This window comes from Parasteatoda tepidariorum, chromosome 5, assembly GCF_982258835.1.
Source record: "Parasteatoda tepidariorum strain Cologne lab strain chromosome 5, Ptep-v5.0, whole genome shotgun sequence".
In the NCBI taxonomy this organism is placed as follows: Eukaryota; Metazoa; Arthropoda; class Arachnida; order Araneae; family Theridiidae; genus Parasteatoda; species Parasteatoda tepidariorum.
The window spans coordinates 54,861,911-54,876,317 of record NC_141759.1 but is presented as its reverse complement, the minus strand read 5'-3'; the positions used below and the strand labels follow the sequence as shown (position 1 = coordinate 54,876,317).

Sequence of the window (14,407 nt, the reverse complement as noted above, 5' to 3'; positions counted from 1 at the left end):
ACTTATATAATGGAAAAATCATAAAAATTAAGTAGAATATCATTAAAATTATAGAAACTAATACAATGTGGGAAAATGAAAATTATGACAACTTAGCACAACAAATAAGTTTTCAAATCTTACCGGATATATACTTTATTTCTTTGATTGATTATCAGAGCATGATTTATAGATAACACTGAAATATTTTTCATTGAATTATAAATGAGTAATTGAAATTTCAATGGCCATATTGCCAAACATAAATATTACTCATCTACCAACATAATGAATAAATTTAAACTGAAACTAAAAAAGGAAAGAAAATAACAAAAACAAAATATTTCTTGATTAACAGTACCACTGGCGCCATCTGTTATTGAAATTATAAAAAGAGTCAAAACAACCGCAATGGTCTTGTCTGAACTTGCAACGGTGTATAATTCAAAATTAAAGTGCCCCAAAAAATTATAAAAATTCAGCAAAAAAAAAGTTTAATTAATTTTATTTAGAAAATACTAATATTTTATTAAAATCGTCATAGTCTATTTAAATTAGCCTAATAAAATGTTAAGCATTAAGCTGCTCAAACTGCAAAACGAGTTATTTATTTTACTACAATATTTTAATCAACGATATTTTATACGTTGTTTTAAAAATCTAATAAATATACTATAAAACTCGAGTGAATATTATAATGAATATTTTAGTATCCTGTATTGAAAAGTTTTGAGAAAAATTTATAGAGCATTTGCGAGAAATATGATTATATTCCTTTCTTTTAACAATCCAATTAAAATTCACAGAAAAAAAGCAAAGAGTTATTAAAATAGGTTGGGTACCGGAAAGAATTTTATTACATTTCTGTGGACTTAAGACTGCCTCGATTGAAACTTAAAAGTGTTACGAGAATTGTAAAATCCAATTCAGCATTTCTCGAAGCAGTAAATTTTATGAGATGCTTTCATGAAGCTCTCTTTAAAATATATATTGGTGGAAGTTAAACTTTTATAGTTCATTCTTTAAATTCATTTGAATAACTTTGCTGTCATTATTTTAGTTACTTTTAACGAAATAACGCGCTATAAACAGAATAGAGTTATAAAAGATATAAAAATATTTTATGAATTACGTACTTGTATATTTTTCCATCGCAGTTGAAGTCGCTTTTATTCCGCTGTTATTCAATTGAGTTATCATGCAAAAAATAAAATTATATTTAATTTTTTTTTGATTTAAATTGCTTTTATTGAGAAAAAAATTTTTTTTTCTTCACAATTTAAATTTTTTTGTTACGTATTTTTGATATGTGAGTAGTTCAAATTTCAAAAACAAGTTAAGTTGTACTTCGTCTTCCCCTTTAATTCATTGATCTTTTTTTTATCATTTTGTTATTTCTGCAGTAATGAATAAATGTTATTCTGATACTTATCTGCAATCTGTTGTTACCCATCTAGCTAAACCATATATTTATATCGTTTTGAAAAGCTTTTAACATGCATTCAAACATTTTAAATGATCCGTGGAATTTTTTTAAGTTCAACTTCTGATTTATAGCAAATACAAAAACCACTGAACCTCTAGTCCAGCCGTGGTGGCTCATGGGATAGAGCTCAATCCGTCTATTGAAATGATCCGGATTCGAATCCTAGCTATGGCCCGGGTTTGAATCCTACGGAGTCCGCACTCGGCTCGCATGAACCACTGTGCTGACGTAAAATTTCCTCAGTGGTAGACGAATCATGAGTTTAAGTCCCCTAGTCACTAGGCTAACCGTGGGAGGTTTTTGTGGTTTTCCCACTCCATTTCACTCAAATGAGGGTTAGTTTCACTAAATAGTCAAAATTCTCTCATTACTTGATCCAGCAGTTCCCTTGTCTTCTGGATTGGGTTACAAGGGGATTGGGAAATTACAAGGCTAAGGGGTAGAACATTGGTAGACATAAACTAAATAATTGTGTCGACTTTTCAACAGCAATTATAAAATAAAACTCTAGGCTTAAATGTTATCTTTTATTAAAAACTGGGAAGTTTTAAAATTATTATTTTCTTCATATTTAAACTCATTTTAATCTTTGTAATTTTTGTCACTCATTATTTTAACAGAGCGAGAAAATAATATCCTGTATTTAAATAAACGAGAAATTGCATATAAAAGAAAACAACTTCTACATAATGGTATATCGATAGTACATTATTCTGTTATCTTTAAGATACAATAAACGTGAAACAAATTTAATGCATCTTTTAGATAACGTGCAAAATTTCCATTTTCTCCCTATCTTGATATTTAGCATTAAAAGCTATCCCCTCCGATTCTCTTAGCAATAAATTGTTTGTTGCAACAATTGGGCATAAAGTAACAATTGTTTGGCGAGTGAATTAACAATTTAAGTTTACAATGCACCACGGATAAATTCCTAATTGTGATGAGTATTCAGGGGTCTGTTTAGAAGAAATTTGGGTCCGTTAACGGACCCTTCACGAAATATCTTTTCATAAAAACGGACCCTTCACAAAATATTTTAACTTAAAAACGGACCCTTCACAAAATAATTTATCTTTCAATCGGACGCTTCACAAATTTGTTTATCTTCATTATTGTTTTGTTAATCGAATAAACCCTTCCCAGGAGGGGGGGGGGGGAGAAAGAAGAAACGAACTAAATTTTGTCTTTCGCAGACGCATCTTCCTTTATTCGTCTGAAATGAATATTCTACGTTCAGCAGTACAGGATAAATACCAAGTATTTATTTGTTGCATCGCTAATTTAGTAGCTGCAATTGCTGTTTATTTTTTAAAATTTAATTTTTTTCATTATAATTTTACAGTGTTGAGCATAATCTTGTATGTCTTTATAATTTAAAAACTCCTTGAAAAAGTTTTTTTGCAATAACGGACCCTATTTGCACAAATTCACAAAAGCGGACCCTGGTTGAAAGAATGTGAGAACGTTTATTTTATATTCACAAATTACGAGTAATTTTTTCTCAATTTTACAAAAAAGGACCTTTCACAAAATGTCTGGAAAGACCCCTAGAATTTTAATTTAAGTTTACACTGCACCAAGCGTAAATTTTCCATTGTATTAGGTATTAAAATTAAGTTTATAAAATAGAGGATTCGCGTTTGTAAAGCACGAAATATTAGCATTGCCACTTGTAAAGCTCAAGTAATAGTAAAACCATTTGCATAAGGTGAAGTATTCAAATTAAGGTGTACATTGAAACAAGAAGTGTATGCACTTAAACTTAAGTGCAATTATATATTTCATTATTCTAAAGGCATTAACTCCCTAACATTTACTGCAATCTAAACTGTAACACAGATACAAAATTCTTAATGCCATGTTTGTAGACGAAGAACCGCTACTGTATAATTTTCATATGCCCAATTCATTTTAAGAAAAGTATCAGTTGCAGAGCAAATCATTAATATGCATATATAGACCAAGCCCTGTCCTTTAAGTCAGTTTCCTTGTTGCATCTCATTTGATGGCGCAGAATCTTGCGTTTCTCCAGCTCTGGTTCGCCATTGGCATAGTTAGAAATTAACAATGCCCAATGTCACTTACTACTGTTTGGCGAAGGACTCCGGCTAAACATCGAATCGCATCTTAGATTTGATCATAAAAGCGTGAAAGAGAATTCTAACATTTCTCGCCAATCGATATAGTTTTGAATAATAATAGTTGAGCAACTTAGGCGGCCAAGTCGAGTGTGTAGCGTGACAATGTAACGTAAGATTTTATTTCGAGATGTTCTTGCAATTAGTGTGGATTGTCTTTGTGATAAAATATTTGCATTCTTTTCAATGCGATTAAAAATTAATAGGTACTGATTAACAGGTTTTTTTTTTTTGAAAAAATCTTTTCAATATAATTTAACAGAATGGCGTCATATGTATGAAATTTTAAAAAAAGCTTTTTTTTTTTTTTAGTTACCATTCTTTTGTAATTTATCATTGAAAATTGTTGCAGCCTGCCAATTTTACATGTTAATATTTTTATTGCATGTTATTTGATGGAAAATAAGATTTAGTTGCTTTACTTATAAGTTCCAATTCAAATTGTAATTATAAATAGTTTTCAAAGTTAAGTTAGACTATGTGATTTTAATATTGAAATATTTAATTGATTTTCTTAAATCATATTCTAAAACCAGAGTCATATTTCTAAATCTTAGTATTTTGTGAATAAAGTCGTTAAGTTTTTAACTATATAAGGCTACAATGTCTTTTTAACCAAAAGAAAGTATTTACTTTTTCAAATTGTACAAATTCTTCTGGTTTAATATTTATCACAGGTAAGGCAGAAAAACGTAATATAGTATCGATCATCTTTTTTGTATTGTTGATTTCTTTGAATACTACATATTTTATTTTATTAACTACGTTGAACAGCTTATTATTGTTCAACTCTGTACCCCAGTAATTTTGAATCCAACCAGAAAGACTAGGGAACACCTGACGCAAGCTTAACTGCGAGGAGAAATTTTCGATGTAACTAACCCTTATTAGCGTTGCGTGAAGAAGAAAACCTCCTAGAGTTAGTCCAACAACAAAAGCATCTAACCCATGACCTAGCTGTCAACTCTTCCGAATTGTTCCGGAAGATTATATAATTAAAGTGGTAGCATAATTTTGACCACCAATTCTCAAAAGTTATTTAAGTACAGAGGTCTGTTTAGAAGAAATTTGGGTCCATTAACGGACCCTTCACAAAATATCTTTTCTTATAAACGGACTCTTCACAAAATATTTTAACTTAAAAACGGACCCTTCACAAAATATTTTAACTTAAAAACGGACCCTTCACAAAATGATTTTTCTTTTAATCGGACCCTTCACAAATTTGTTTATCTTCATTATTATTTTGTTAATCGAATAAACCCTTTCCAGAGCAGAAAACAAGAAAAATGGATTTAAACGAATTAAGTTTTGTCTTCGGCAGACGATTCTTCCATTATTCGTCCGAAATGAACATTCTGCGTTCAGCAGTATAGGCTAAATACCAAATATTTGTATGTTGCATCTCTAATTTAGAAGCAGCAATTGTTGTTTATTTTTTAAAATTTAATTTTTTTAATTATAATTTTACAGTGTTGAGCATAATCTTGTATCTATTTACAATTTAAAAACTCATTGAAAAAGTTTTTTTGCCATAACCGGATCCTATTTGCACAAATTCATAAAAGCGGACCTTGGTTGAAAGAATGTGAGTAATTTTTTCACAATTTCACGAAAACTGGACCCTTTACGAAATGCACCCCTGTATATATATATAAACTATTGCGACATATCGTGAAGATAAGAAAATTTATAATTTTATCTTCACTAAAACATTTGCGGATAATTTAAGCTTTCTGGGGATTGCGCAATGGTTGAAAAAAAATTTTTTTTTGCAATAACGAACCCTATTTGCACAAATTCATAAAAGCGGACCCTGGTTGAAAGAACGTGAGTAATTTTTTCACAATTTCGCGAAAAACGGACCTTTCACAAAATGTCTGGACAGACCCCTGAAGTATAAATTAATACTAAAGCTCTCTTCGCTTAAGCTCTAGCAAAATATAAAAATATTTCTACTTGTAATTGTGATTTGGTTGTCATATTACTACCTATTGGGAAAAAATCAACCTCTGAGAAAAAAAGAAGTTGGCGGGTTTGCTAATGATCTTTCAACTTCTGAGGATATTTTTCTCCACCAATCGCATTGGTGAAGTCGAAAAAAAAGTCGGGATTAGTATAAAATCAACCAGCCATCGCTGGAATTCGAATCTAGGTTTTTTTCATTCGGAGGTGAGCGTTTAATTCTCTGGCAGGCATTTAGTTTATTGTACTCAACGAACCGACTGACACATTTTACAACTTCAAAAGTTCTTATGTGACAAAAATGAAATATTTGTTAAATGTTGTGTTTTTCCGTTCAAAGAAAAAAAATTTCATAAAATTAAAAAGTTTTTCTTTCCCTCGTGGTATTACTTTTAATCAATGACTCATTTAAAAGCAGAAATAGTCTCCACGTATTTAGAAAAAAAGGTTTTATAATTATTATATTTTATTCTTCAAACTTTTTTTCATTTCAAATGTTAGTATTTTACCACGTTTATATAAACTTGCCTTCGTGTATGTCTGTCCGGGTGGAATTTTGTAATCGATTTTAAACTAACTTCCCGACTAGCTAGAAACTTCAAATTTAGCACACAGTTCAGAATTGGATGACAATGCATGAAAATGAAGAGAAAAAAGACATGCAAAGTAAAATAAAATTAAAATTTAAAAAAAAAATATTTTCGAGATTTTCTTTTGTTGTCGATTCCATTATTTCAAATTATTACGTGTCAGGTGAAAATATTTTCGTTGTCGGAGTATTTTTATTGGCTGAAAAATCACGTGGTAGGATCCAGTTTTTCCTCCTTCATTTCCAGATTGTTTTGGTTGTCATCAGCATAAAACTAATGAAAGTCGTAAAGGTATTCGCGATCGCAACGCTCGAGTACGCCGTCTAGCGGGAGCCTGTAAATATCAGACATTAATTTATCACGTTTTCATTTAGTTCCATCAAAGTCATTGACTGAATCAGACGCCATTTTTTAGCAGCAAATAAGAAACAAAATTTCCCTAAGGAAAAGGCCGAAGAACTTGAAAAAAATCTCCAGAATATTAGTAAATCTTTCAGGAACAGAACACGCCAAACATTTGAAGAGAAATTAATCAATAATTTTTAATTTCTATTATCAACAAACTTGCAACTGATGACTTCCGATTTCGGATACTGTTACAGATGTGTGTATTTAGGTAAAATGCATTTCTTCTGTCTTCAATTCATTACGAATTAAAGTGAAGTCAACATTGCTTTCGTCATTCCAGTGAATAGATATGAATTCAGAACATACAGAATTGTAATAGTTATAGCATATTCTTCTTCGTTATAGAATAGTAAACTGCTGTTTGTAGAAAATGCAACACCATGAAAGAATCATCAGAATCAAATGAAATTTAATGCAGAAACGACTTGTACTGATACAAATAAATGATGAAATTTTCAAAACAAAAGAAACAAATTAAGCGTCCGAAATCAGTATTTGGTGCAGCCACCACGCGCTGCAATAAGTGCTGCTATACGACGTGGCATGGAGTCAAACAGATGTTGAATATCTGCTTGAGGAAGAGAATTCCATATCGCTTGTATGCGCAACCAAAGTTCGTCTTTGGAAACTGCAGGACGCGGATCACGAGTGAGACGCCGACCAACCATATCCCACACGTGCTCAATAGGCGACATATCCGGCGAATAAGCAGGCCAAGGAAGAAGTTGCATGCGTTGTGCTGAACAGAAGTCTCTAACAGTCCGCGCAACATGTGGGCGTGCATTATCCTGCTGAAAGATAGCTCCAGGGATGCCTTGAAGGAAAGGAACGACTTCGGGCTGTAGCACTTCACGGACGTATCTGTTGCTATTGAGATTACCCTCAATTCGTATCAAATTGGATCGTCCATGATACGAAATCGCACCCCAGACCATAACTCCGGGTGTTCGACCACTATGTCGTTCAATAATACACTCAGGAAGGCAGCGTTGACCGGCATAACGTCTAACACGAACACGGCCATCATGGGTCCACAAATTGAAGCGTGATTCATCTGAAAAGACAACTTGGTGCCAATCAGCTCGCCAGTCTCTGTGCTCAAGAGCCCACTGCCGACGCAGCCGTCGATGATCCGCCGTGAGGGGAATCCTGTATAATGGCACCCTTGCACGCAATCCACGGCGCAGCAGACGACGACGAATTGACGAAGCCGACAATTGTACACCTGTAGCAGTAGACCAATGTGCTGCCAGCTGCCTGGAGGAAGCTGTGCGATCATTCACCGCCATGCGGAGCAGGTGTCGATCATCGCGCTCTGACGTCACCTTCTGTCGTCCAGTGCCTGTTTTTCGAGTTGTTCGGTGCTCGTCGGTCCACTGCTTCCAAACTCGCATCACTGTGGAACTGTTCCGCTGCATACGAGCTGCTATTGCGCGATAGGAAAATCCTCCTTCTCGAAGGCCGATTATCCTCCCTCGTTCAAACTCCGTAAGTTGCTTGAATTTCTTATTCTTCCGTCGTGGAGGCATACTCAGGTCTCACTAAACGTTTGCCACTAACAAATAATCATAGACTATTTTCAACGTCCCGCTACAGCACTTTATTTATACGCTTTCAGCATCAATTCAGAGGGCGCTGCGCGCGCCACGCACGCGCGATGGCTCTGAAACTTTATTAATTTGCATAATATCCTATAATTGACATTTGCTGCGAATTTCATTTGATTCTGATGATTCCTTCATGGTGTTGCATTTTCTACAAACAGCAGTTTATATATTTCTGTATCCATATAATTCGGAAAACAACAATAAAAAATTATCCAAGTTACTTGAAATAGTGCCATTTGTGCTGATTCTTAATTAATTTTAATCGTTTTCTTTAGTTTTGAAAGAATAAGTTCAACTAGAATTCAGCTATTCTGTTTTTAGCTACATATTCAAATTCATATCAATTATAAAATTTTACTGTGTAGTATGTTATCTAAAAGTAATGAAGGGATAAACTATGCATATATTATTTGAGAATAAAGTTTTCAAACAAGAAACTTATCATTTTGGAATTCTCCGGGAATTATAAATCAGGTAAGTGCAATGATTTTTACAATAAAAAATTTGCTTGTAAATATTTTTTTTTTCATTTGATGTTGGTTCTCTACAGAATGGTTTTTTACGTCTGATTAAGAACTATAAGAATAATAAAAAAAGAAACAATATGAAAGTTTTTATTTCAATGTAAAGAATTCTTAAAATCGTTTTTTTATCCTAAGAATTCTTTATTTTCCGTTTTTTAGTTTATAATTTTTTGATAAAAATTGTTCTCAAAATACTTTTTCTGAAAAATTAAATGGTATAACATTATGTGTTTATGTATACTTCTTGTATATTCCAATGTTTGAAGTAATATGATTCAGAAAAGTATGGAATAAAAATTCGGTACTTACTTATTAACGCCACCGCCGCTACAGATTTGGCGGTTTTTAAGTGCCGCCAATCTACACTTAAAATTTTTGCGACAATTCATAAAATAAAACACTTTATTTAAAATCAAAATAGTCAATCGGATTTCGGTGGAAAATGAGCCGATATAGAGTTTAGCATAGATTCAAAACAATCATATCGCCATATGAACTCTGATAAATAAGATTCCAAATGAAATAACATTTCCAAAACGTACGTTTACCAAGATAAAGTTTTATGTTGTAGGAATTGGTACATTTTCGTTTTTTCGGTAAAATATTTCCCTCCTGAAAAAATAAAATTGCTTCTTGTTTTGTTTTTGGCAAATCCCAAAGACGAATTTTCGTAGCACTAAAAATGGCGACAAAAAAGAATTGTTTTTTTTTGTTTTTGTTTCGTCAGCATTCTTTATTTTACGTTTCTTAGTTTCTAAATAATGATTTTTATTGAAACTTGAAATTCTTTGATAAAAATTGTTGTCAAAAAACTTTGTTTACAAAATTAAATTTCATAAAATTATGAGGCTTATGTATACTTTTTGTTCATTTTAATTTTTGAAGTAATATGATTCTTAAAACTATAGAATGTAAAGTTTAAATGGGCCTTTCATGTTATATCATTAAATTTAGTAATACTATTTCTCGGGAAATTAGGTTTTAACTCTTATAAGAAATATACATATTTTTTTCTGTTAATGTACAAATATTTTTCCGATGCGTTTTGGATATTCCTTCTCTAATAAAAAGAGATACCATTTAGTTTTCGTTTGCAGAAGAAAGAATATCAAGCATTTTTCCTTTTTAAATTTAATTAGCCACAATAAAGAAGGAACGTTGCAATGCTACACGCTACGTTAACGACGTCTCCAGAGTAACTGAATGACGGTTCATATAGAAATCGCAGGTAAGCGGCTCACACAACAACGCCCCCTATAGTTCGTTGCGATCGCGAATTGTTTTTCTATAAAGATTTTTGCATCCCTAATTTAAAATAAAAGTTCTATTACTTTAGTAGTGGTCTTGTAGTAGTTTTGACTACTCTTGATTAAGAAAAATAATCTAAATAAAAATATATATTTTTAAAAACCACGTATTTTGTAGTGAAGAATAATAATTAAAAAATAATAATTTTTTAAAAATATAAAATAAAAATTAAAAATTAAAAATATCATAGCTTAAAATAAAAAATTCAAAATAAAAAGTAATATTTTTAAAAACCACGTTTTAGTAGTGGAGAATAATAATTAAGAAAAAAATTGAAAAACGAAAAACGTGGGGCGCATGAAATACATAACAGTACATATACACATACATATACACATTTTCTTACTCATATACATGCACAGCCACATATACATCCACATACATATGCATATACAAAAGCATATTCCACATCCACATTCAGATACAATTACAATTACTGATATACATACACATATTCTCAAGAGCACACATACACACACTAATATAACATTACTGTTATGTATTTCATGCGCCCCACGTTTTTCGTTTTTCAATTTTTTTCTTAATTATTATTCTCCACTACTAAAACGTGGTTTTTAAAAATATTACTTTTTATTTTGAATTTTTTTTACACTCTTTATTGGGAAGCCATCTTATGAGTTGTCAGACAGAACTAGAATAATGGTACACTTAATATTAATTTTTTTACACTCTTAATTGGGAAGCCATCTTATGAGTTGTTCCGCAGAATTAGAATACTGATGCATTTAATATTAGTGTATAGTACTTCTTTAGTGTATAAATATTATATTTGTTTATTAGCAGCCATGAAATAAAAAAAATTTCTGCTTTATTTACATTCAATGTTAGATTTTAAAATTTTATTCATTTATCTATTTTCAGATATGTAAACATGAAGCTACTTGTTGTTGAGATTCTTGAATTCACTCTTATTTTGATCTTTTCTTTATGCCGACAATTTACTACAGCAGCTCTAATAACTGCTCCGAATTCATATGTCTGGAAGAGTAGTAAGTAAAATAAATAAATAAAATTTAAAATCGAGTTGGAATAAACAGTTAAACTGTACCAGACGATTAAACAAATCATCGGGAGGAATCAAATTAAAAGATTCGTATCAGTAATTAAGATAACAAATAAGACTATTCGACTCCACTTAATCAGAAATAGATTAAAATTTACAAATTTCATCAAATTCACTTTTTGAAAATCTTCAAATTTACAGAAATAACTTGCTCAAATCAGCAAATTCCAAGAAACTTAATCAAATCGATAGATTTGATTCGAAACCTTTCAAATCAGCAACAAAATGATTATTCTAAAAGAATAAAAACAGCAACTATCATTTTTCGATTAATCAAATTTCATTCGTATTCACATCTTGTTTGAAATAAAACAATATGAGAATATTAAGTCAGTCAGAAATTAATATCAGTTTAAAAAAAATAAAATGCTTAAAAAAATAAAGTATTCAAAAAGATCAGATTTCAATTAAAAGGTTGATAGAATAACAGCACACTCTTAAATTTCTTTTTTTAATTTTATTTAAATCACTTACTAATTTCTTATTTTTTGTTTTAGAAAATACATTCAAGTGTTTTTTTTTTTCTAAAGTTTCCTCTTCTCGTTTGTCAAGAAGTAATAATATTAAATCCATTCAAAAAAATTTTGAAGTTCGCATTATAATGCGCATTAATTAATGACATTTCCATATGCAATAGGATCTCCTTTATATAATTATATATCATGAGATGTATTATACATATTTTTTCCTTTCATTCTTTTTCGATAAAAAAATTAAAAATAATTAATGCTATTAACGTTATTATTATCATGAATTCATTAATCTCTTCTTCTAATAGAAGAGTTATTTTTTTCAAAAAAATTTTTTATATTATAATAGAATTTTTAAAAAAAAATCGTAATAGTAATAGCTGAAGATTACAAATGTTCATCAATATTTTTCATGATGACTCAATTTTTATTCTTCGCAAGTAAGCAGATACTGTAATAATTTATAATCCCGGCAACAAGCACGGCAACGGGCGCTGCAGATTATCAGAGCATCTACGGATTATTTTTTTTCTCAGATTTAAAAATTGAAAATTAACACAGTACCTAAAGATTATTTTTCCTATCAGTTTTTTTAAAAAAAAGCCTAAAATGTTACAAATAAGAGAAACAGAAAAATCATTTTTAATCGATTGCTAATTGTTTAGGTTTTGCAAAATTTGTTTACCAATTTTCAGATATATAAGCGAAAGAAACCGAAGAAATCCAAATAATGTTTTTTAATTAACTGAAATTTTCTGAAAATAAAGAATTTAAGGACAACAAAAAATTAAAAAATTAATTCTTTATTTTGGAAAACTATATTTACTTGTTGACTGCATTGCGAACTATTCCATTTTTTGAATTTCGATTATTCCATTTATTTAAAAAATATAAAAAAAGTTCAGTTAAAGTACGAAATTTTAATTTTTTTTCTACCTTATGTATGCTAATGCTGTTAAATACATGTTAGATTAAGCCTAATTTTTATAATAATATCTGTCAGACTGTTTTAGAAATGCTGACAAATTTTAATTTATTAAGATAATGCTGTAGGGTGACGCTGTTAATTCTGCATCCAGCAATAGCGCCGTGAATTCTGCATCTAGCTATTATTGTTAGCAATGACTAGAATTTTTATAACAGTCTAACTTTGTAATAAAGGGGGTATCAATCTAAGTCTAGTAATCTCATAAATAAAGTACAAAGATAATTTAGTTCCATCTTAAGGTAAACATATTTTTCGATGAAATATATTACTTATTCCGTATGACTTAATTTTGAGAAAAAAAAGTCACAGTTGAATTGAGTTAGCGACAGCAAGGAACAAATAATTATGCACTTTTTTAAGTTTTGGGCTATTGCTTCAAACGTTTTTTTTTTTTTAATTTATTTTATTTGTTAATTCATGTGAACATTTTTATTTTAAATGATGCTTTCCTCAGGCTCTTGGAGCTCTTGCAAGACGATCGGAAATTGTGGGTTCGGTAAAAGAGTCCGTCATGCCATCTGCCATGATCCCACTGGTTCCTTAGAAGTAGATAATTCAAATTGTATTGAGTCCAAAAAACCTTCTTCGACTGAAGACTGTTTTAAAGTTTGTGAAAAACATAAAGAATTCCTTAAGTAAGTATTAGAAAAATTTTAAAGTTTTACTTATCATGCCATGTGCCCCCTTACGTAAGCTTTCGAGTATCTGCGAATGCGCTCCTGCAATGAGAAAAAAATTATGGTCAGAACTACCGCAATATGGTAAAATTTGCTGTGATTCTAGCTCTTTTGGAATACCAAAACGATCGCTATTCTTGCCATTGATCTCTAGTAATGAATATGGTTAAATTCAGAATGAAATAAGGTTTTATAATATGTGATAAAGTTTGGTTAATGTGGCAAAATTCGGTAATTTTATCATTCCTTAAAACGTGACATAAAAACCCCTTATTCGTTAAATTTACTTTCCAGTTTTCTAATTTTTACTAAATGTAAGGGAATAAAAACTGAAATTTTGAAATCCTGAATTTCTGGTAAACCTCAGTGTGGATTTTGTGCCAGTGTCGATGAAGTGCACAATATTAAATTATCAAAAGTAATGGAATAGTTAACGTGCACTCACTTTCGTAAGTTATCAAGTAAATAAATTACGTAAGTGAGCTTACGTGTTACTTCATACGTAAAACTGCAAAATCCCTCTATTAAAGGTATCTCTAGATTGCTGGGTAAAAATCGGCAATTTCAATGAAAATTTCGATTTTTTTATCCAGGGGTCTGTTTAGAAGAAATTTGGGTCCGTTAACGGACCCTTCGCAAAATATCTTTTCATAAAAACAAGCCCTTCACAAAATATTTTAACTTAAAAACGAACCCTTCACAAAATGATTTTTCTTTGAATCGGATCCTTCACAAATTTTTTTATCTTCATTATTGTTTTGTTAATCCCAGGGGCGAAAACAAGAAAGACAGATGTACACGAATTAAGTTTTGTCTTCGGCAGACTCTTCTTCCTTTATTCGTCCTTTCCTTTATTTTTGAATATTCTGCGTTCAGCAGCATAGGCTAAATACCAAATATTTGTATGTTGCATCTCTAATTTTGAAGCAGCAATTGCTGTTTCAAAATAGTTATTGCAGCAGCTATTGTTAGTTTATAGTTATTGCAGCAGCTATTTGAGGGTGGTTATGGACTTAAGTGGGCACCCTGTTTAGCTTTCTAAAACCTCATCTTGTAACTCTGGCCACTTTACTGATCCTAAAATCTTTTATGAGTTTGGAAACAACTATTTAAGGGTGGTTATTAACTTAAGTGGGCCCCCTGTTAGACCACTACAGCAGCTATTTGAGGGTGTTTATTG

General features: G+C 30.8%; 1 protein-coding gene across 2 annotated transcripts in view; it reads left to right on the top strand.

Moving 5' to 3' along the window:
* The window catches only part of LOC107439425 (thrombospondin type-1 domain-containing protein 7B), a 524,453-nt gene that overhangs the window by 352,855 nt on the left and 157,191 nt on the right, over positions 1 to 14,407 (top strand). For both annotated transcript variants that reach the window (XM_087163956.1, XM_087163957.1), the window contains 2 exons: positions 10,891 to 11,018; positions 13,005 to 13,185. In XM_087163956.1, coding sequence (XP_087020082.1) covers positions 10,901 to 11,018; positions 13,005 to 13,185 — 299 coding nt within the window. In that variant the 5' untranslated portion in view covers positions 10,891 to 10,900. The remainder of the gene's footprint in view (positions 1 to 10,890; positions 11,019 to 13,004; positions 13,186 to 14,407) is intronic.